General features: G+C 40.5%; 1 protein-coding gene across 12 annotated transcripts in view; it reads right to left on the bottom strand.

Moving 5' to 3' along the window:
- LOC108901150 (transcription factor 4) overlaps positions 1 to 24,466 on the bottom strand; it is a 228,928-nt gene that overhangs the window by 84,962 nt on the left and 119,500 nt on the right. For 11 of the 12 annotated variants that reach the window (XM_051072763.1, XM_018702560.2, XM_018702561.2 and 8 more), the window contains 2 exons: positions 21,945 to 22,003; positions 1,743 to 1,869 (listed from right to left, as the gene is read on the bottom strand). In XM_051072763.1, the coding sequence (XP_050928720.1) occupies positions 1,743 to 1,869; positions 21,945 to 22,003 (186 nt within the window). Of the gene's footprint in view, positions 1 to 1,742; positions 1,870 to 3,390; positions 3,606 to 21,944; positions 22,004 to 24,466 lie in introns of those variants that run through there. The other variant, XM_018702566.2, reaches the window with a different exon arrangement.

Below are 24,466 nucleotides of genomic sequence, written 5' to 3'. Positions count from 1 at the left end.
TTGCTCTCTTTTTTAAAAAAGGAAACGCTCTGGTTCTGGTTTTGTTTGAATTTAATCGACCACCCAAAAAGGAAAAAAAAACAACAAAAAGAGCGAGGCCACTTTTCCCACCGCCGTCGATGCATATATATATATCTTTACAAAAGAAAAGCTTTTCACCACAAAACAAGCGACACAATAAGATGCAGAAAATAAAAACAGAATTAGAAAATAAAAAAAAAGGACAGGGCTGATGTTTTTCTGTTTGGTTTGATAAAAGGAAGCAGGGCAGCTTTTGACATGTTTATATTACTTTTCAGGGTTTCTCTCAAGGGGAGCGAGGGAGCGGTCTATTAACTGGGAAGGTGAGACTTTGATGGAAAAAATGAAAGAGCTTTTTTTTCGGGGGGGGGGGTGGAAATTGGCCCCGAGTCGTCGAAATGTGTCTGTGTGTGTGTGTGTGTGTGTGTTTGTGTGTGTGTGGTGTGTGTGTGTGTGTGTGTGTTTGTGTCCTCTCAAGGCTAACGCTACCAAGGCTACATGGCAGCCACTATTGTCCTGCTTTTTAAAAGACTTCCCTGTATTTTCTTTTTTCTTAAACTCCCTCCGTTTGAAAACACACACACTCACACACACACACGGACAAACAGGATGGTCACGCAGTCACATGGACACACACACTCACAATGTTCGGCCTTCTGAACAGCCATGTTTCAGAAACAACACACACACACACACACACACACGGCCGCTGTGAACTGGGATTTTACCGTTCAACAAAGTTTCTGTTTGAATCTGAATCTAATTCTTTATTCCAGCTGTTTTCAGCAAAGATCTGCAGCTTATTATTAAAAATACCAAGATTATAAATAAACGAGTATTAAAAACAGGTCTCTCTTTAAGAGGAAATTAAAGGTTTGGGCCTCTAAACCTAAAAGAAGAACGACTGTTAGCTCACGACCTGAACGTCAGGATTCATTATTCAGCAAAAAAACACTAAAAATTAAAATAAAAACATCTTAACGAGGCAGTTTTATTCACTAATTCAGGCTGAATTTAGCAAAAGTGTGTATCCAGAAAGACGACAAAAGAAGGCGACACATTATCAGGATCATTATGGTTCTTATTTGTGAGAAAACAACACAAGTTTTAATAAGTCTCATTTAACTTAAGTCTCGTTTAAGTTTAAGGAGAAATTGTTGTTTATTAAGTGACTGAAAGAACCTGAACTTTGACACCTCATTCAGCACTGTGTGTCTCCTTCAGCTTACATTTTGCTAAATAAATGTCAAACTGTTTCTCTTTATGCACAAATACAAAGTTAAACACTCAAATTTGAACCAAGATCAAATAAATCTGAATTTACACCACCTTCACTATCACTTCTAGTTTCTAAGGAATGAGTGTTCATTAAATTTATTTTAAAAATGCACCTGAGACTAAACTAAACTGCAGGTAACTACTTATATTAACAGTAGTGATGTTTCAGGTTGTGGTTAGCAGAGATGAAACTAAATACTCGAGGCCTCACGTACACACAAAATAACTGTTTTAATTATATAATAATAATAATTGCGACACTATTTTTCGTCAGTATGGAGGCTGTACTTTGTTGTGCTGTTTAATTGTGTGATTTTATTACATTAGAGGCGTTCCTAATATTTTGATCACCTCTTCTACTCACTGTTAAGGTCTATTATTTTCAGTCACTCATTATGAGAATGTATAATGTGAGTGTGTTGGCGGCGGCGGCGGGGTCTCACCCATGGTGTCCATATGCAGCGTTCTCCTCCGCGGGTTGGAGCCGTAGTGCTGGTAGTACTGACCGGCTGGCTTGGTGGGCGACGCCGCGCCCGGACTCCCCAGACCCAACTCGCCACCCAGTATCGACTGGTCGGGAGACACAGAAACAGACAGAGACACAGAGAGAGAGAGAGAGAGAGTGTTAATCTAACAGTGATCTGGCAGAATCATGTGATCTTTGGTGGAAAGACGAAGCAGAAAATAAGAAAACAGCAACAACCAAACATTTCTCTGGGTTTCTGAAGATGCCAAGACAACAGTTATAAATATTTGTCACTGTAGTAATGAAACTAATCAACACACAAATAATTTCATCACAAATAAAAAACTAAAATACTGGCCAGTCTGTTTGACAATAGACAGTTTTTAGCTTGTCGGGGACTATTTTCTGCGGCGAATTTATCCACATTTCATCCTCTAGTGACTGTTTTCGCTGTAGTAAAGTGTATAATATCAGCTGATAACACCAAAATGTTAAAGATAATAAGAAAAAAGAAAAACTGAGATGATTTGACTCAATGTGGAAGTTCAAGAAGTTGATTAAAGTAAATTTCAGCTGTTTGATAATTTCAGTAATCTCTATTGGATTTACTTTTTATTTATTATCCAAAATAAATCAGGGCGAAAAGTTGGAAGGACGTGGTTTTGAATTAAGTCAGAGCATTAAAAGCATCTGAAATATTGATGATCAAACACATTATTGATCTGTGGATTGTCTATTAACACTTGAAATGTTGTTGTGGATCAAGGGAAACTCAAATGTTGAAGACAACTGGTCGTCAGCTAATATAAGAAGAGATGGTATCTGATATATTGATGACTGGATATTGATCGCTGGAGTGGAGGTTTGACAGGGATAATCCGGAAACCTCGTCTGGATGTTCAGGTAAGTAGGATGTAAAGTAAAGTACCTCTAATACTGAGTTTAGTCAATCAGAATATTGATCACTGATTTGTAAATGGAAGCTGTGAACACTGACAACAACAGCAGGTTACACAGGAGTTACTGTAACAACCAGTTTCTCTCTTAAAAGCAGCGTTTACATCAAAATCAAAGCTGAAATTCCCAGTGGGAAACTCCATATCTGCTCAAACATATCTGATAAAGGTGTGAATAAGAACATGGAGCCTGAAAAACCGCCCATCCCATGTGAAGATAAGATGTTACTTCAGGTGGGAAAACTTTAAAAAATGTAAATATTTACCAGTCACTGTTGGAAAAATGTTCAAATGTCTGAAATCTAATGCTAATTTCCCACCTTGGTGCATGTGTGTGTGTCTATGTTACTGCCCTAAACAGTGAGTAATTAGTTAGTGTAGTGTAAGCAGGTGGGTATGTATGGAAGTCCAAGTGTGCCAAGGTTAAAATAAAATAATTTATTCAGATGAAAATGATGTTTTCCATTAAAAACATAAGCTAACTCATGTTTTATGAATTAAAAAATAGAACTCCAAAGCTAAAATAAGACACTTAAAGTTCAACATGAATAAAAATAATAATAAACGCCTGCCCTTTAAATGTGACCTCCAGGAACAGATCCTACCTCCGACGCCTCAAACCGAGCCGATAAATGAGAAACGAACCCGCGGGTCGCGACGGTGTTTTACCTCCATGAGCGCGACCTCATGCTGCTCAGCGTGGGGGGACGACCTGACGGCTCCACAGCTACAGACTCTAACTCCTCCACCTCCTCCTTCCTCCTCCTAACTCTGTTTACGGCTCAAACTTTGCAAACCGCTCACACATTGTCCCGCTAATTAAGTTCAATGATTTCGGCTGCAACAAGTGGCGTCTGGGTCTCAGACTCGGAGAGAGAAAGAGAGAGGGAGAGACGGGGAGAAGGATGGAGGAGAGGGTCATTTTTTTCTTTTAAGTGGCACAAAAAGTTAGCAAGGAGGAAAGAGGTGAAAAGACCCCCCCACACACCTCCTCCCTCCTCCTTTAAATAGACTCCACCACCACTCCGTTAAGGATTTTTTTCCCAGCTTTCTCGTTAAGTAATTAGTGTGCAGTGTATTTAAAGCCGAGGGTGGAGGGTGCTGGATGTTTTTCAAGCTAATCTGAATTCAGATCAGCGCGTCCCATCCCCTCTCACTCTCTCTCTGCGGCTGAAAACAAGAGTTAGCTTGGCAGTGCCGGGCCAAAGGAAGGCTTTTCTCATGCTAAACAGGGCCTAAGTAGGCCAATTACAGGGCCAGCCTCGGTCTCGGAGCCATTCTCCGGCTTAAAACAAAAGGGCCCTTGTCTTAAATAAAGTCAGTCACACACACACAGAAAGAGAGGGAGAGGGAGTCAGACACAAAAGCACACACACACTATCACACACCAATTCAGTGTTTGTGCATTTGTGTGTGTGTGTCAGTGTGTGTCGTCCGTCGGGGGGTAAAAGGGGGTTCCCACTAAAACAAAAAGGGTCTCATTGATTGTGGCGCTTTTCTTTCTTTTCTTTTCTTTTTTCTTTTTCTTCCAGGACTCGAGCATCGAGCCAGGCCGGACGGTCGCCCCGGCAACTAGACGAGGGCGGAGGAGAGACAAAGTGCCCCCATCTGTCTGTCTCTCTCTGTCTGTCTGTCTGTCTGTCTGTCTGTCCCGTCTTTCTACCTGTTTGTCTCACCGTCTCCGTCAGTTTCACTTCATTACACACCGTTGTTCGCACCGAGATGGAGGTGATAAACAGGGTGTTCCAGCAACGTAAGGTCGCACAAAGTTTTGAAGAAGCTGCAAGAGTGAAGACGTGAGACTGTGTGAATCAGATGGACGGGGACCTTAAACTGTACAAAGTCCAGGTGAGGTGAGCAGAGCAGGTTGTTCAGAGAATTCACAGTGAGCGTCTAAACCTAAACCAAAGAAATTAACGGAAATAAACTGGAAATTATAAATTATAGGTTAGCCTTTAACAGAAAACGTAAATTTAGTTTGGAAAAAAAACCCATCTTGTAGCATAATCTTGGTCAAAACAACCAGATTTCATGCAAATTCAGTTGAGTTCCTCCATCACATGCACAGATCATTTATAAAATCCTGCTCACTACAGCATCTGAGCCCACAGATTAAATCCAGTCAGTCAGTCTGGATCAGATTAGGGCCATAAATATATTTAGCTGGAAAATCTGCGATGCTAAGTATAAGCTAGCTAACATCATTTCACTGACAAGAGAATATGTTTTATTCAACATTGTTTTTTTCTTGTTCAATGTAAGAATCTATTGAAGTTCAGAAATAAAATCAAAAAGATCATTTTAAAATGTGTAAACAAAATGTTTATATTTATGTTAAATTACCTTAATTCCCTTAAATTCTTGTTAATTCCAATATATTCCTGTTAATTCCCATGGAAAGTTTCCAGATTCAAATATTTATAATTCCCCATCTGAAATTCCAGTGAAAAAATTCTCTTTGCATCCCTGATTTTCAGCAGGTGAGAACATGTTGATTGTGGGAAATCGAAGCAGCAGAGGCCGAAATATCGAGTTTTACTCTGCGTTCCTTTTACATCGGAGGTCGGAAGTTGAGAAGTTGGAAAAACATGGACGCTTTGTTGTTGTTGCTCTTTCGAGGTACTTCAGAGGATCGAGTAAATTTGTTGAAACGTTTGAGAGAACGGTGGCATAATCTTTTTATAATGTGACCAAAATGATATAGAAGTCTGCATGAACACGTAGGAACTAATCAAGACTTTGACCCGTCGGTGGCGCTAGAGGAAGTCAGAAGATCGCTAAAGTCCATGAACGTCTACGCAAAATCTCACATCAACCCCTCCAATAATTTCTGAGATATTTGAGTTTAGAGTGGCGAACTGTACCTTTCTGATTCCTTTCTTGTTTTCTCTCTGTCTCAATCTTTCTTTCTTTCTTTATTTTTCTCTCTCGCTCACTGAGACACAACCAGAGGTCTGTTTCCTCACAGAGCTGACTCTGCCTCGGATCCCAGCTGCTCACAGAGACCATATTAACTAAGATAGATTACCAGAGAGAGAAAGAGGGGGAGAGAGAAACTCAAAGGAAGAGAGAGATGAAAAGAGAGAGGAGGAACAAAAAGATGAAAATGGAAGATTGAGTGATGTATATACAGTATAGGTGGTGGTGGTGGTTGGGGGGGGGGGGTGAGTAGCTCCCCTTTAAAAGACAAATTCGTCGTCATGGTGATGTCGATGTCGTTTTTATGTTTACGTCTGTACAGATTAAACAAACAACATGCTCATTTGTGACTTTTAAATGTGTTGACAGGTGTGTTTTTGAAGCAGGCTAGCAGTTTCCCTCCGCTTCCAGTCTTTATGCTAAGCTAAGCTAACCTCCTCCTAACTCCACCCTTGCAGACGATCGATGCTCTCATCATCACGATCAGAAAGACAATATCTCTTATCAATACAGTGTAATGGTTTTATCTGTTCCCACTCCCCATTACTGCCCCCCACCCCCCACCCCACCCCTCCAACTCCACCCCCACCCCCCACCCCTTGTTTCCTCTCTCCTCATTCTCTCCTTCTCCCACTCGACCCTCTGTCCTCATGTGACTGAAAAAGCAAATGCTCACATGTCATCAATTTCCTCCATCGCAAATATGAGAGACGGAGAGAAGGGGGGGAGAGAGGGGGAGAGAGGGAGAGAAGGGGGGGTGGGGAGAGAGAGAGAGGTAGAGGCAGGAAGAAGTCATTAATTACCAGGAAGTGCTGGCGAGGCAGCGGCGCACCTGTATGCCAGCTTCGCTCCAGCTGACACACACACACACACGTACACACTACCTAACACACACTGTCACTCCTGAGGGAGCGAGGCCCTGAGGCTGCTACCTGAAACAGTAAAAACCAGCAGAGACTACGAGTAGAACTGGACTCACAGGACCAGAACATCAGGCATGATTCACATCCAGTGGTTTACTCCAGTAAACGCCTGGTTTACAGTAACTATGCAAGTTCTTATTGATCCATTTTATGTTGATCAACTTATATCCTCAGCAATTACCATATTCATAGCATCTATGGTGACATTAAACTGTATTCAGGGTCTGATTAATCCACTCAAGGGGAGAAAATGAGCTGTGGACGAAACCTAAAACATCAGTCGTCTGTTCAGTGCTGCTACGTTATGAACCATCCAGCCCTCCTCAGGTCGTCCAGTGACAGGTCTGCTCTCTGTCCCCAGAGTCAAAACTAAACATGGAGGAAGCAGCATCTCTGGAACAAACTCCCAGAGAGCTGCAGACCTGCTGAGACTCTCAGTTCTTTTAAATCAAGGCAGGAAACCTTTCTGTTTCCCCTTTGCCTTTTATTCTTATTTTCATTTTCCATTTCACTCTTGTATTTCTTATATTTATTTTCCATTTTTCATGCTTGTACTTATTTTTAAATTTCCATTTGACATGTTTTTATTTTCCTTTTAACTCTAGTAATTATTTATTTCCTATCTTTTCCATTTAATTCTCCTTTTTCTTATTTTTATTTTCCAATTAACTTTACAAATAAACTTGCCTTGTGTTGTGTTAACAATCACATGACAAAGATTACAGCGCAGTAAGAAGACAGGGAAGACATTAGGTAGGTTTATGTCCAAATGAAGCACAAACAGAATTTGAAGATAATCTGCAAAAGAAAATGCAGAATAATGTCCATCCACTACCTATAAGGTGAATGTTAGGAGTTAGCTGGTTGAGATAAACAGCTGGAAGCTCTGATTGGAGAGTCAGGTGCCATTAAACCACCACAGAAGAAGAAGTTAAACACCTGAGGGTCAGCAAAAATCAGATTTCCAGTTGCTCTTTAAATAAATGTAAACCCTTAAAATGAAATATAGTCCTTTCTGCAAGATGAAACCTCAACATTAAGGTCTTTATCTTTTCAGTTTACATTGTGTTTCAGTGGTGGATACACCTTTACCTTTACCTGTGTGTAATTTATCATATTACCACATCCTAATTGCAGCAGAGTGAACAATGAGCGTTGCCGCCCTCCTCAGGGTCCGGGGCCCAGGATTGCCCAGTTGGTACGAAGTGCAGTAATAACATAATTTGTATATTGGCTCATATATTTATCTTTGCCAAAACCTTCAAAGTGATACAACAATACAGTCATTCTTTTTCTTTAAAGAACAGGTTGAAGTTACTTTTAATGGAATAAATGCAGATTTGATTGGCAGAAAGCAGCGACACATGCAGGGAGAGATTTCCTGCAGAGTTTTCCTCTTTTTCTTCTTCTTTCTGGGCCTAAACTTGAACATAACGGCAAATTAAAAACTAAATTTTTAATATGTGGTTGTTGTGTTTTTTTCATGCCATCTGCTGGATATGATCAGATGAAGGGGAGTTTTAAAAGGGACAAAAATGTTTAAATAAATGTTGTTTTTTCTCTGATTGTTTCATGATGACAGCTGAGAGGGAGCGTCAGCTCTGCATCTCTGTCCAAAGACGGTTAAAAACAACTGTGTTCGCCGTTCAGTTTTCTTGAGCAAGGCACCAACACTGCTCAGGGTTAGAGGTTCAATTCCCTCCAGAGTGATAAGGAGCGTAAAATTGTGCAAAGATGGCAATTTAAATGCGGTTAAAGACGGTCGAGTACACGACATTATCAAAGTTAAAGATGGAGATGGCCAATCACGTCGCAGAACCGCCACAAGAACACAAACATACAAACAGAGCGGCCATTCACATCCGCAACACTGGAGTCTCTGAAACACCTGCTGCTGTGGTTGTGTGTCTGTGTGTGTGTGTGAGTGTGTGTTAGAGTGATGTCAGAGCATGAAAAACCACAGGGACAGATCACAGCAAAAATGAACACACACTCACACACATCTGCAGTAGCACTCGCAAGCAGCGAGGGATCGACTAGCCAATGACAACTTCCTCCATCTTCTAACTCAACAACACACACACACGCTCACACACGATAACACACAAACACACACACACAAAGCAGTTCAAAGCATTTTTCCTTAATTAGCGTTCAACGCTTGGCTTGACAAATAAATAGCGATCATTTAAGAACACTTAGAGAGGAATCAGACAGCACATTACACCTCACAATATCTGGCAGCTTCCTGCACGCAGTTAGAGCTGGGAGGGAGGGGAGGGAGGGGGAGAGGGGGAGGATGAGGGGAGAGTGGGGAGGAAAGAGGAAGGGAGGGGAAACTGTATTTCAGAGGGGAGGAAATAGAGAGAGGTGGGATGGAAAGGATGGGAGTCGAATCGGGGAGACAGGTAAGTGAGGAGCAGAGGGGAGAAAAAGGGGGGAGAAAGGGGGAGGGAGGAATGGGAGGGAATGAGTGAAAGAGGTAAGGAAGAGGTTAGAAGTAAAGAGACGTAGGGATGGAGAGAGAGAGGGAGAGAATGAAAGATGAGAGGGATAAAAAGATGGAGGAAAAGAGGTGACAGGGAAGGGAAGGAAGGTGAGGAGAAGGAGGGATGAGAGGAAGGAGACGAAGAAGTGGGGAGGGAAGGAGTGAAATAGGAAGGGATGAAAAGGAAAAAGGTAGGAGACATGTAGCTGAAAGCAGGGAAAGATACAGAGGGGGAGAATGAACAAGGGAGAGGGATGAAAGAAGAGAAGTAGAAAGGGAGAGAAAAAAGGAAAGAAAAGAGGAACAGGGTGAAGAGGAGGAGGAGGAGGAGGAGGGGGAGAGAGAGAGTAAAAGAAAACAGAATCAACAGATGAAGACAGGAGGAGGAGAGGCGACAGAAAAAAAGATGGAGGGATGGAAGAAGAGGGAAGGGTGGATGAAAAAGAGAGAAAGAAAAGAAGAAAAAGAAGAGAAGACAGGGATCACCATGGAAGAAAAAGGAGGAGACAGGAAGTGAGTGAATGATAGACAGAGAGACAGATTTATATGTAGAGAGATGAAAAGGGAATGAAAAATAGACTTCCCCCCGTGGTGCCATCTTGAACTGATCACTCCCATCATGCATCAGTCCCCAGCTGACTTCACTTTGTAGTTCTGGAGACATTTGAGTCATTAGAACCAGAAACAAAACCACAGGCAGGAGCATAGAAATAAAACGCCCGAAACCTTACACGATATATTAAACACATCTTTAAAGTGTGTTCGGCTGCAGTTCCTCCACTGTCCACTAGATGTCCCTTCACGAAAACTGAGACTGTGTTGAAGTAAATGGAAAAAAACTCTCAATTATTTATTTCCACATTAAGTTTGTTACCTTGAACATTACTTTCACATCTTAAATGGGATTTTTAAATATATTGGTCCTTTAAGACGATATTAAGGCCTAACGCTGCGTGACAGTCGTGGGAAACACTTCGGAATTATGACATCTGTGCTGACGTGAATTCGGGAAAACAGAATTAGGATAAAAATGGACGTAAACAAAGCTGGATTTTTGAAGAAGGAAACGCTCTCGACGCTTTAGCTAGATGTCAAAGATAAAGTGTTTTTAGTACAACTCCAAGAGATAAGACGAAAGACGATTACATTATGTATCATGTTGCAGACTGAAACAGTCCGAATGGTCGCATGGATGCATTTTCGGTTTGTTTTTTTTCTTGTAACGTTTAATTACATTTTTTTTTCTTTCCTTTAAAAAAAGTTCAAGACCTGTGGGTTCCAGGAAGTTGTTTCTTCATCTGTCAGAGCTAAGAATCCAACAGAAGGAAACACACATGAAAAATATCAGTCTGCGTTCCCACATCTCACAGATCAAGCCTGGATTACTCATCCATCTCATATATATGTGTGTGAGTGTGTGTGTCGCATCAGTACAGGAACATAGAGCGTGTGCATGCGTACAAGTGTGTTAAAGTTTTCTGAACGTGTGTGTGGTAATATTGTGTATGTGTGTGTGTGTGTGTCAGCTCTGTAGTGTAGGCGTGACAGCTCAGCTCTGCTCTGTGTCTGTTACCAGCTGTTGTACTTCACTCGCAGTTTCTGTGTGTGTGTGTGTGTGTGTGTGTGTGTGTGTGTGTGTGTGTGTGAGACAGCACAGTGTTTGATGTTCGACACATCAGAGCAGGGAGAGGGTTAACTTCACTGCCAGAGATAGAGAGTCGCTCCCTGTTCTGCCTCCATCGTGAAACCCGACGACAGTCAGTGATGGAATATGTTTTCAAATCCTTAGGGTCAAACAAGCAACATCGTAGTGTGGAAAAACTCCATCAGCACCTGGACAAAAGGTCTGAATCCGCAATAAAAAGAAAGATAAAATGGTTTGCCAGCTAACGGGAAGACCACAGGAGTGAGGGGCATCCCTCCCTTTGATACCACAAGTATAAATAAGTATAGTACAAGTAGAAAAGAGACGGAGTTTTACTTCTTTCTTGTGTCTGTGATAAAGATACAAGACATGTTCAAGTACTACTGGGTAAATATGACTTGTAGCATCTTAGCATTAGCAAGATGTGAAACTAGACTAAAGGCCTTTTCACACGGAGGATGTTTTTTTTGTGCAATTAATTCACGTCGATTAATTACTCGAACTGTTTTTTTTTTTTTACACAGAACGCACTTATGGCAACAACGCAATGTAATTTTTTTTTCTTAAGGAGGTCAATTTTTTCAAGCTTTTGTACCACGAGTAAAGGCGTCACAACCAGGCTGCTCTGGCTCAAAGGATCCTGGTAGTTGGTCCTAGCGTCCCCGACAGGACCTCAAACTGTCCCACTAACATCCTAAAAATATGTCAGCAAGGTGGAGCTTCTGTGGGCGAGTATTTCGCACTTTTGCGTTCTTTATTCACGTCACACTGAATAAAGAAAACACCTTAAGAGTCCACAGCCATGTTGGCATCTCTGTGAGGCACAGACGCATCCTTGTGTAAAACCATTGCACTTTCCCACAAGGATTACTGAAGAACCAGCACTGAAACTCTTAATGATTTAGGTTATGTTATTTTACTAGACATTCAGACTCATTTTAACCTTAATATTCAGCTGTAACTGTGTCATTTATCTGAGAGAAGCCAAACTGTGTGATTAAAAATATATGTTTCTCTACGACTGAAGGAACCCAGTAGCTCCATCATAACGTAGAGACACCGGGTGGTCCTGACAGTCTCTCACACACACACACACACACACCGTCTGCTGTCATAGCTGAAGTATTAACGTACACACAGTGTGCGTAAGCCCAGCAGTGTGTGTGTTTGTGATCGATAGTAAAATAAAATAAAGTGTCGATCTGTGCGGCCAGCAGATGAGACTAAACGACGGACGAGAGTCTCCTGAGAGCAACCAGCAGCTGGATCTGTGTGTGTGTGTGTGTGTGTGTGTGTGTGTGTGTTCAGAGCTGGAAAGCAGCTGTGAGTGAAACATCTCACCACACACAAAGATGGATGGATGTAATGTGAGTTATTTATGATGTATTAAGATTATTCAAAATGATCTAAAAATATTATTTAAAGCAACATGATGTGATTATTTTACCTTATGATAACAGCTTCAAGAGTAAAGCCGAACTGTAGATGAATTAAAAAGACGTAGAAGTTATTAAAAATCAGCGTTCACCTCTGATGTCCAGCCAGGAAACTTTAAAATATCAAGAATTCTGAATGGAATTTGGTGTGTTTGTTGCAGCAACAGCACTTCCTGCTCCAGAAGCAGGGGATCATGGGTAATATATACACTGTTACAGCTGCGTTTGAATTCAGTGAAAGTCGGAGTTGGATAGGTTTTGATTTCTGTACATAAAACCACTTAATAATCACTTGTGGCTGCAGAAAATTACATTTTGTTGCTTTAAAATAAATACAGTTTCAATCGACTTTTATTGCTTCTCTTTCTTCTTCCTCCTAAAAAGTCTCATATTTAACACTTTTTCTGTGTTTTATTTGACATTTTAATCAGCAGAAGAGGATGTATTTGTGGTTTTAAGTATGAAAAACCATCTCAGTATAGTTTTACATCTCTCTCTCGCTTATTTCTGGAGCTTTAGCAGGAACAGGGCATTTTATGTCTTCTCTTCTGATTGGCTGACTGATTTCTGAGTGACACACAGCCTGGCCAATCACAGGTGACAGACTATAGTCACCTGTAGCTTAGTAAAAATCACAGCTAAATGCAAATGGCGGCTACAGCTGAGGAAAGTTGGAGCTGAAATGAGCCGAACAGACGTCAAATTCAGACGAAAACGTTCTGGTTTTTCAGAAAAAATAAATTTTAGTCACTGGACTCTAATGTTTCTATCTTGTGTTTTGTTTGCATTAGATACAGGTGCATATAATAAACTGCTACACAATGATTATCATACAAACTATGGTCTGGGCAGCTTTATTAATATTTCTGTCCATATAAACAGTCTTTGACTCGCCCTTGTTTTTTCTTCCTACATGGACTTCAGACCAGCTGTTAGTGGGGTGGGGGTGGGCTGGGGGGGTTTGTACTTCCTGCTGCTACCCCATTGGTCAGAAAACAGCCAATGGGGACGGGGCTCGAGAGGACAGGACAGAATGAAGTGATGATGAACGCACACATACGCCCTCGGTAACCAGATTCCACTGTAAAGCCCACGCACAGGAACTGTCGGTCCTTCCAGAGGGGATGAGGACTGTTATTCACACAATCACACACACACACACACACACACACACACACACACAGATGCCTGGCCTCCATACTGACACATTCCACAGATCTGTAGGGGAATTGCATCTCGACAAGAGAGTGAGTGAGCGAGAGAGAAAAAGCAAAGCAACGAGGAAAAACAGGATTGACAGAAAATGAGAGCTGAAATCAGACGATGATTTATTTTACATCGTGATGTAAACTAACACACTCAACAAGTGAACACTGAAGGCTTTTTTTAATCTTTGTAAATCACCTGTTTCAGCTCTATTTGTGAGAGGAGGCACGAGAAAACCAGCAGAGAAGACGACGACACATTTAGCAGCCTCAGTAAAAAACAGATCTGAAACATTAATAGGACGACGTGTCATCAAAGCAGAGCTGTATTAACATGTAAATACTGTAAAGGTTAAAGGACTTTTCATTGGGTTTAGATTATTATCTTCACAACAATCCTAAACACAATCTCCAGAAGTAAAAAGCTAACGTTAAGCTAACGAATTTCACCATTGGTCACATGACGTCAACGTCTCCACCACTAAGCTTCCAACTGGTCATTTCATTTAGCTCTGAGCTCTTCTACAAAAGCCTTTCTTCTTAGAAAGTTAGTGAGAGTTTGAAAGAGCGTGAGTAGAAACACAACGAGGCTGTAAAGGTGGACTGATGAGTAGATGGGTTTTCATGTTAACGTCCCCGACAACCTCTGTAGTCTCATTTAGACACTCGTTAGCAACCGCCTTTTTTAAGACACGGAAAAGCTTCAAACATCAGGAGTGGGGGATTTACTGACCGATTTTATGTCGGAGAATAAAACCTGAAAATGTCTTGATCTTGTGTTAAAACCACAGACCTTATTTCAGACATTTAACCAGAAACACATTGACTTTGGGACGAAGGAACCGGGAGCTAACATGCTAACTCACTTCCTCGTTTTAGAACCCATTGCCGAAAACATCCTGAGCTGAAACATGCCAATAAAAATGATATCTTAAGAAAATACAGTAATTTCATATTACATTTAAACTCCAAATCATTCAGATTAAGTGTTTATTTTCTGCAGAAACAGTAGCTACAAATTGAACAACAAACCAGTACAACAACAACGTGCCACAGTGGCCACATGCAAGAGCTTTTCCCTCCTCTGCCACTGCATGAAGAAATAACCTCAGGTCACCTCCACAGGGACGATCAAACACTCCCGTATAACCACTCAGACGTATTAAAACTGAAGAGGATATGCTGGAAAGCAGAGCTTCAAAGGATGCATTGTGTTTTCACACCTCAAAGACAGTGTACCTTTATATATATATATATATATATATATGTACACAGGGAGAGAGAAATGACAAGCAGAGATAATGACAGACAGACTCTCCCTCTCCCCAGTCTCTTGACCCATCAGAGAGGTGCGGAGGTCAGAGGTCAGTGTGTTTCGAGAGCCCTCAGAGCGTTTAAAGGACCAGTTCAGCTTGTTAAGGACTGATGAAGAGCGAGCAGGAAGCCGAGGACGGCGCACCTGCTGCCACTGTTTCAGCAGGTGATGGAAACTCGACTCTGTAGTGTAGATTTTCAGTCGTGTTGCTGAAGCCAAGTGGAGCTGCAGAGCTTTAATTACTAACACTACTACTGATATATGACTTATAATGTATATGATTTATATTTATTTATTATTTCTTTAATTTTAATGCTGTTAAATCACACGCACGCTCGCTTGTGTGCGTCTGAGCGAGAGCAGATATGTGGTATGTGCATATTTACATACCTGTGCTTTCATGCAAGTGTGTGTGTGGGTGAGTGTGTGTGTCTTCTTTAGTAGGTAAATGCAGCTTCTAAGCTCCTCTGAAACCTCGCAGAGCTTCAAAACGAAGCCTTCAGCACTTTCCACTGACTGATTTAGGTGAGGGTGTGTGTGTGTGTGTGTGTGTGTGTGTGTGTGTGTGTGCAGGGTTACAGGCTTTTTTCATGTTGCATTCCACCAGAACCTCACATTCAGACCGCTGCTGCTGCCTCAGCTGTAGCTGCCGGCCCACGACTAACCTACTGATCTGTGAGGCGATAACTGGATGACAGGCATGCTTTGGTGTGGCTGCGAGTGTGTGTGTGTGTGTGTGTGCAGCCAATACAGTGGCTTTGGCTTGGGTTGAACGACAGAGTGAAGAAGGAGGGAGAAACTGAGAGGAAAAAAACGATGAAAAACGGCAAGATAAGAAGATATACAGTGAGTGAGAGAGAGAGAGGGTGATAAGGGAGGATCATCTTCTCCCATCCCTTCGTTCTGATGATGTGGGTTTTTCTGCTTATGTAGACAGACTGTCCCTTTAGATGGCTTTAGATAGCGACGCCAGGCCATGTGTGTGTACCAGCTATATATTATACTACCCATGAGGGTGGTTGTGCTGTGGTTATGGGAGTTCAGGTGATACTCTCAGCAGCTGTGAAGCCACAGAAATCCCCATAAAGCGAGGGAAGAGCAAACAACATGCTGATAATTTAGCTGCTCTCTGAGCCTGTAAGGCCAGAGCTAAACATGTAGAGTTTGTCCTGAGGGGGGCGCTAGAGAAAATCTCCTGGGGAGGAAAAATGAGCGTACTCTTACGATGAGGAAAATGATCATTTGTGGAATGAATCGAGTGCCACTTTAAGCAGCTATCAAGCTGGAGTCAGAACACAGTTAGCGTAGCTTATCTTAGCTTAGCATAAAGAGTGGGAGCAGGGGGAAACAGCCCCCTGGTGGCTACTAATGTGCATTCAAGTGTTAAATTTTCTGATGAAGTTTGGTCTTAATTTGTTATTTGATGCTCTAAAAAGGGGGTGTGGCTTCATGATCGACAGCTGCGATTGGCTTGTGATTGGGTCAGGCAGGTGTATGGTCGCACAAGATGTTCTCATCTAACTCTCAGAAAGAAAGCAAATAAACATACTTCCAAAAATACCGAACTATTCCTTGAGTATTTAGGACAACTACCCAACTGAGGTTTGTCAAAAGATCGTAGCTAAAAGAAACTATCTTTGCCCTTTGGATGGAAGACAAGAACACAAGTCTCTGCAGTGAAAGTCAGAGACTTGATGAAACTACCAAAGTCAGACTGTATCTCTAATAAAAGCCATTTCACTCTTGCGAAATTGCTGACTACTGTATCTCCCTGACAGGTGTAAAAATGCTCGTGGCATGTGATAACTAAGCTTTAAAGTAACTGTCAAGTCAATTACAGTGCGAAACTCAGCGGTGTCAGTCACCACAGAAAGCCCACGACTCTTAACAAAGCATCAGCAAAAGAGAGGTGAGAATCATGACAAGTGAACTCCGCCTAATGAAGAAGACCATGTGATTTGATCAAAACTGCTTTATTACTGTTAATGGACCTTGATTAGTCTTTAGCTCAACCTTTACGCTCTAGTGCTCAGGAGAAAAATGGAAATATGTACACCCACAAATTCAGGGCAACAGAACAAACTCCATCTTCTTGATGGAGATCATGTGGTATGATCAAAAAGCTACTAAATGGACCTTGTGGGGAAGATGTTTCATATTTGAATCCTCAAGTAAAATAAACATTAAATGGTGAATGACAATGAAAAGTAGCTTAAATGATCATGTTTGGCATCTAGTCCATACAGCAACTACATTAAAATATGTTTGCATTAGTGTAGTTTCACTTGCAACTTAAATAAGATCAAATTAAGTAGAAATTTTAAAGATATATTAATGAAGTTACACCCATGATGTTGCACAGTCAAACAACAGACTCGGTCCCTCTCCATCCCTGCAGTTCTCAGTGTATTCATGCCACCTTCTGCCAGCAGACGATGGGTTTTTGGAGGGGGTTTGGATGTTTTTTAGGGGAGTAGGGGCTGGCTGTTTGGGGGGAGGGGGGTTGGGCTCATACTTTGGCAGGAAGCCATGTTTTCCCAGCCCCCACCACTTGTATAGAGCTAGGGCAGAGATTCTCTATGAACCTGACAGGTTCCTGGTTTGCACAGCTAGTGCAAACAGCCAGTTCAGTCCAAATACAACCACTACTGCTAAAGACAAAACAGGTATGTTGTGCAGAAGGTATACTGTTTTTCAGACCATTAGACACTGCTGGACTATCACTCCATCCAATATAAAATAAGAAATAAATGAAAATTAAAAACAGCATTTAGCTCAAACCATATGTTAATGAACCTGTTTAATAAAACCAGAACTGCTAGAATTACCTGAGATGTTAGTGAAACCACTTGTAAAGAGAATAAAATCTCTGCACCAAACTGAACTAAAACCACTTAAAACTCCAGGACTGGGTGACATCGGAAACTTCCCAATCAAGGCCAAGACTGCAACCACTCATCACCAATTGTGCTACATTCAGGCCACAAATCCTAAAGTCTCAAAGTTGTGGGTTTCAATCATCAGATATATTCCCATGAGATACATTCATGATCCTCAGAGAATGAATCATTACGTCTTTGGCGATCCCCTGACTTCTTATCTAGCACTATAAAGAGGTCAAACTTCATTTTTTCTTCCAACTCTTTGGTTTATGAGTAAATAGGGAACCAAATATGGTTTTAGACCTTTGAAATTCTGACCATTGGTGGTTGTGTCCATGGTCAAGTCAAGTAACCCATCATCCCAAACAGAAAACAAACAATTTTAACCTGATGAAATTAAAATAAAATGGCAGTTCTGTAAAATTATCAGACTAAATGTTCTGGAGCTACAGCTGGAAGAAATTTGCAGATCTGTGGTTGCTACTGAGCTCACAAACAAAATTACAACGTGTAAATGTAAAACTTCCCTGCTCTAAATAAAACAAAAACTGGAGCCAAAACGTGGAACCAAAAACCTAAATTATCTCAAAACGCCAATGGTGGAAACGGTTTGGTCAGAGATTGGTGGAATAAACTGGGGTCACTGGAAATCTTCCTGCTGTTAGCATGAGCTCATCCTCCCCTCTAAGTGTTTTTTTTCCCTCTCTCTTTCACTAACAGCCGAGGATGAAGCCAGAGGATTTTGGACTTCAGCCCAGCATGTAAATTTATCTGCCATTTCCAAACAATTTCCATCAGGAGCCATTCAGACTGTGTAGCAGGATAATTTGACAGCAGCCCAGTAGGAAAATGGCCAGTGAGGCAGTAATGTTTGATTTATTTCATATTTTTGTCCTCTATGGTTTTCTGTAGCTTCGTACAAAGGCCACAGCTGGATATGAGAGGTGGTTATAAATAAAAGATCAGCGAGTCGCTGATAAATGGATGGTTGGATGGATGGATGGATGGATGGATGGATGGATGAGAGAGCGATCAAGTCAACAAATGGACTGCCAGATGAACAAATGAATAGAACAAGGAATGAGTGAGTGATCAAATGGATAAATTAGTCAGAGGGTGATTAGAAGAAGAAATTGGCAACAACAAAAGGACTGATGAATGGACACATGAATGAGTGAATGAATGAGGGTTTGATAGCAGGCTGAAATTTGTCAGTGGTCTGTTACTAAACCACCTAACGGATGAAAAATGGAATGAATGAATGGATGGATATGGGGTGAATAACTGGATAAACCACCTAATGAGTGAGCGATTAAATATTAACATACTACCCCAAAGATATATAAGTAAATGAATGAATGAATCCAACACCTGATGAATGAATTAATGTATGAGTGAATGAATGAAGCTGCGATTGAATGAGTAATCATGTGGCCCAATGGAATGATAGTTGTACAGCGTAAATTGTAAATTGATATATCAACTCCCTAATGGATATATGGGTAAATGAATGAAAGGGTGAAATGGGTCCGAGGATGAAATGATGGGTGGATGAATATGTAGAGTAATAAATGGACAAATTATCTATTGAATGAATGAATGACTGAATGAATGAATGAATAGATAAGCTGTCAAATGAATTACCTCAGGAGATTATGAATGAATGAATGAGCAGATACATAAACACAAATGAACACACACAACCCATGAAACCTACGCATACATTAACGAATGAATGAAAAATGGTGCAGAATAAATGATGAAATTTAAGTTATAGCAACAAGAGAACTGACTACATGAATCAAATGAAAAAAGCAGTAAATGAGTGAATAAAACTAATGAATAAGTGAATCTATAGAGGCTCAGAGGACAATTCAGACTCAATCACAACCAGCAGCTATATTTAAGTCAACCAGTGGAAAGACGTCTGTATGAAAACTATTCCAGTACAACTGACACATTTGGCATGAGGCAGATATGACTGGCATGTTGTTTCTCTTTGTGTGTCTATGTACGTTCACAAGACTTTCGAGGCCAAATCACGTCCTCATGACAGAAAAGAAGAGACCAAAACTAAAAAAAGGGAAGAAGGTCTTTTTACTTCTTAAATCCAAAAACTACCACAAGTCCTTCGGATGCCACAGTGGGATTTTTCCTTCACTTTACTTTTTACTGCATTCTCTTCATTCACAAGGCTTGACAGTAACGACCGCCCAGCTGCCCAGGGCGACCACGTCTGGGACCACTGTCAATCTTTCTGTTTGGTTTGATCGCCCTTGTTGCCAACCACTTCTCCAGTTATTAGACAGAGCCTCTCTAACCACCACTGCTGGTGTTCAACTCCAAATCACAAAGACAGACCCTCATGCTTGCCCTTCAAGTCAAGACCAATCATAGCTTGTCACTTTTCACTACATGAGTGATGCCTTTTTCACTCTTTCTCCGTCCCAGTCTATAGAAACAGGATCAGTGGTGTGGATGTGCAGCTTATATACATGTGTAGAGAGGTATAATGCTCTGTCCATTTTAAGGTCTAAACTGTGCTATGCTAGCAAGTTTAACTGGATGATTGATCGTAACGTAATCTTGTGTGAAGGTGGATGTAGTATTCTCCTTTTAATTAAGCCTAAATTCAGACTAGAGTGTGCAGACACAACCTTTGCAGTGGAAGCGTCAATTTTGAATTTTCCTCAAAAAATATTTTTAGAAATGATATCTCAAATTTGAATAAGTCTTCCTTTATATAAACTTTATATACAACTTTTGTTGCTGTTACCCTATTGTCCATGTCAAAGTACCAATGTAACAATCTTCATATAGGCATAATGATCTGTAATATCTTTTAGCACAACTTTGCAATGAAATGCACTTGTTTGATAAGCTGTAATTAACAGATGCTGGAGACTAAAAGAAAAATAAATCCATAACATCAGACTCAATCGACAGGTCCAACAGCCTGTGCTGGAATGGAACGTATGTGATTTTTATAATTTCAAAAACCAAAAGGTGGTTTCATCAAATTACAGCGAGCACATCAAGCCTCTCTCTCTGTTTAATATGCCACCAGCAGAATCAAACGCCAACATCTGTATAGTTTTTTAATCATCGACATGCATCCTCTCATGGATGCATATGGTCCAACGCAAGAGAACCGAGCAGGAAAGATTTCAGTGCAGATTCTAATCCCATCTATTACCAAAGTCCTCGCAAAACACCTGGTGCCACCACTGATGATAATATATTCCATTTAAAAGAATTAATCCTTACTGTTAAAATTAAAATAATTTGCTTTATGAAGTTGGGAATATGTGATGAAGTTAGACGTCTCTCTGGAAAACAAAAAAAATGTTTAAAAAAACTTTTAACAGCTGTTGTTTATATTAGTCATGAAGATGATTGACACATAAGACGCTGAGAGTGCTCTGTAGTTTTTATTATGTGAACTTTGAATAACTGATGATAATAAAGCAACTAAATTGCCTGTTGTTGCCGCTACCCGAATGACTTAAAGACACGAGAAAAGTTGAGAGGAGGTGATGGTAACTTTTCGGGAGAGGGATTGGCAAATGACCCAAAAACAAGAGGGTGATTTGTGTCAATCCCAATGCAGTTTTCTACTCTACAAAACAATGAATAATAATAAGAAAGAAAATGTCTAATGAAATGTGATTTGGGATGCCACGCTAACTGTTAATAAAACCCCATGTTTGCTTGAAGGTTGTAGCAGCTAGCTGCGCAGTGGGAGTTGTTTGAATGTAAAGACTTTATTTACATCAGGATTATACTCTGTTTATTCCTTTCCACATTCTCTTTTTCTTGGTCTAACAATGCAAGTACGGAGGGATGGTTGGACACCAACAATCATCTGTGTTTTCAGGGCCACGCCCACTTTCCAATGATCCAATCAAATTTAAGGGTTTGGGTTTTATTCAAATCCCGACCCAAACCTCATGTTTCACTGGAAGATACATCACACTGCAAACTTTCACTCTAACTTTAAGAACACAAATTTGACCACATTATCTACTTTCACTGAGGAAACTACAAATGGCTAAGCTAACAAGCTAATTCAATCAGGACAATGTAGGCAGTCAGCCACATGCTAAATGCTACTCTACTCTGACCTTAGAGCTTTTTCAGTCTGTCCTTGATGCTTCTAATTGTTGTAGAGGTATTTAAACATACCAGAGTTAGTTTTAATCAACAGGACGTCAGTGCTTTTCACCTAAACAAGTATTAAGTCTCTGGGACTGAGCATCCTCTAATGACCTCAGATCAAAACCCAAACAGTTTCCTCTGTTTTCCTTGGTATGTTTCCAGCTTTGACACATACACACAAAAACAGCACTAAATCAGAGCAACATACTCACTCTGCTTTGAAAATAAATAAAAATTTACAGTGAGACTGACCTGGTGGCAGTGCGGGTTTGACTCTCTGCCGTACAAGTACGAACTCCTCTCCGTTTTACCTGCAGCAGGAAGAGAAGAAAAGAAAGGACAGGGGGCAGTTAGCAAAGACAAATCTGTATCTATACAAACAATTTCATTCACTACAGTGGAAAAGAATTCATCCGCTCATTTAACACTTAACTCTGTGCAGCCAATGAAATTACAAACAATCATCTGTCCATCCATTTATCCATTCATAACTTCATTCTTTCATTTTTCACTTCAGTTTAAATCACTGTCAGTGCTGACTGAACTTCATTCATTCATACATTCATTTAGTAGATACTGGATAATTTAATCATTAGCTGCGTTCAACAACCAAATAAGCAGTCAGTTTGATCATTCATTCATTCATCCATCTATATTTATTCATTCATTCATTAACTTACATACATTTAAGGTAGTATCTTAATATTCATTCAGTATCTTCAGTCCTCCATTGGCCTACCTGATCACTCACTCAATTCTAAGGTTATTTAAGGTTAGTTTAAACCACTATCAATGTGTTTAAAGTTAAAATTAAATCACTGTCGATGTCGATTGAACTTTTATTCTTGTATTTCTTCATTAAATTCATTCAATCGCTGATATTTGCATTTATTCTGATAGAAGATAAAATGTTGAAACTGATATTTAAATTATTGATTGATCAATTGATTCATTTTCTAAGTATTATTCACCCACATTAAAATAAAACAGCATGAATTTTGATCTGTTTATCCAGTAGGAACATACAGTAGTTTCCCTCACACAGTAAAAGTGTATTTTAATTTTTCTTCCAAAGAAAAGAAACATTCACAGTCAAAGGATTTTCAGTAGAAAACAGCCAAAGCCAGTTTCCCTGATCAGAGTCTTCACAGTGTGAGTGTGTGTTCTGTATGTTTTCTGCTCCCAGCTCAACGACACCGACATCTGCTCTGCCTGCGATGCATAGATCCATATACAGGAAGAAAAACTCCTCGTGTGTTACAAGATGGAGCTTTGAAAACAGAATCCGCACTTTCATTCTCCACTTTCTTTTAGGTGCAGATTTTGTTACTTTGCATGTATGAGACAAAACAAACCAAGTCTGAGGCGAGGTATACAAAATGTAATCTGTCTTAGATCACCTTTCATGTTATAACATTTATCATTTTGTAAAATTTTAAGGCATCTCTTTCTGGAGGCGATCTAGAGGAGGAAATTCACCTTCAGGGTTGATGAGATATCTTTCCTCCCCTTCTCCCATCCCACTGGATAATTATTGGTCCATAAATAGAGACTACTGAAAAACCATCTAGACCCTCCGAACAGAAAACATCCAGTTCTCGATCATGTTGCTCGTGGCAAAGTTTGACGATTACGAGCTGAAGTCCCTGCTCAGACTCTCCGGACACCGCATTCCGAGGACTGTACTTTTTCCGCATAAATTTCACACTGAGGGTTCAGACACTTACATAAATAGCGACCAGTAAATATAGTTCACTATAAGAGGTGTGATCGAAAAGCTGAGAGACTGTTCCTGTTGCAAAAGAATGACGGTAATATGCAGGCAGCAGGTGGAAGCGGTAACTTTCTTGGATCTATGGCTATGACCCAAAGACCAAACAACAGTCTTCGCGATCTAGACAGAAGACTATGCGTAATGCTTGCCTTTTTTTCCGACATTCATGGGGTTGTGCTTCCAAGAATTCGTTCCCCAGGGTCAGATGGTCAACGCCAGGTTAGAATTAGGCACAATTTGTGCTTGTTATAAGCGCAGTCTCAGAACTTTTTGATCGCACCTCATATGGTAAAGAACAGTCATTTCAGACATGACCCAAGTGCCCTACCGACTGCCTTGAAGCAAAGACGATGTAAGGAACATTGGAAGATCCTCAAACACCATAGCAGCCATCTAACAACCACCCAAAATGCTCTGAGAGATACTTGCTAACCATGCTACGCAATCACCTAGTAGCAACATAGTGCAGGAGTAGGTGAAATATCATTTTATATCTAATTACATATCCATGTATGTCATAATATAATACATTTTCAGGATAATCGCTAGCAAAACTTTATGATGACAAGACAGAAATGTTGGTTTCTGGGTACTTCATTACAATAATATAAAAATCCTTAACTCCCAGAACGTTTCCAATTTTTTTAATCATGTGACTTTCAGTTTTAGAGCTGGTGTACAGGAGGTTAAACTCTGCTCAGACCATCTAAACAGTGCACACCATAGATACCTTGGTGAACAGAAGATAAGGACATGAAAGCTCTTGATTAGTTCTTAGATATATTTCCTAGTGTTGATTCTTTCCTTTAGAGAGAGCAGGTGTCTTAAACCCTAACCTATGGTACGTCTGATATACAGTTTATGGCAGCGAGAACAAAGAGCACAGACGTCCGCACCTTCCCAACTGTCTTTACAGAACATCTTTTGGTCAAACATGTTTAAACATGTGTTTGACTAAAAAAAAAAAAAAATCAGACATCAGAGCTCTTTAAACGCAGGC

This window comes from Lates calcarifer, linkage group LG9 (assembly GCF_001640805.2).
Source record: "Lates calcarifer isolate ASB-BC8 linkage group LG9, TLL_Latcal_v3, whole genome shotgun sequence".
Taxonomy (NCBI): domain Eukaryota; kingdom Metazoa; phylum Chordata; class Actinopteri; family Centropomidae; genus Lates; species Lates calcarifer.
This window is presented reverse-complemented; position numbering and strand designations above follow the sequence as displayed.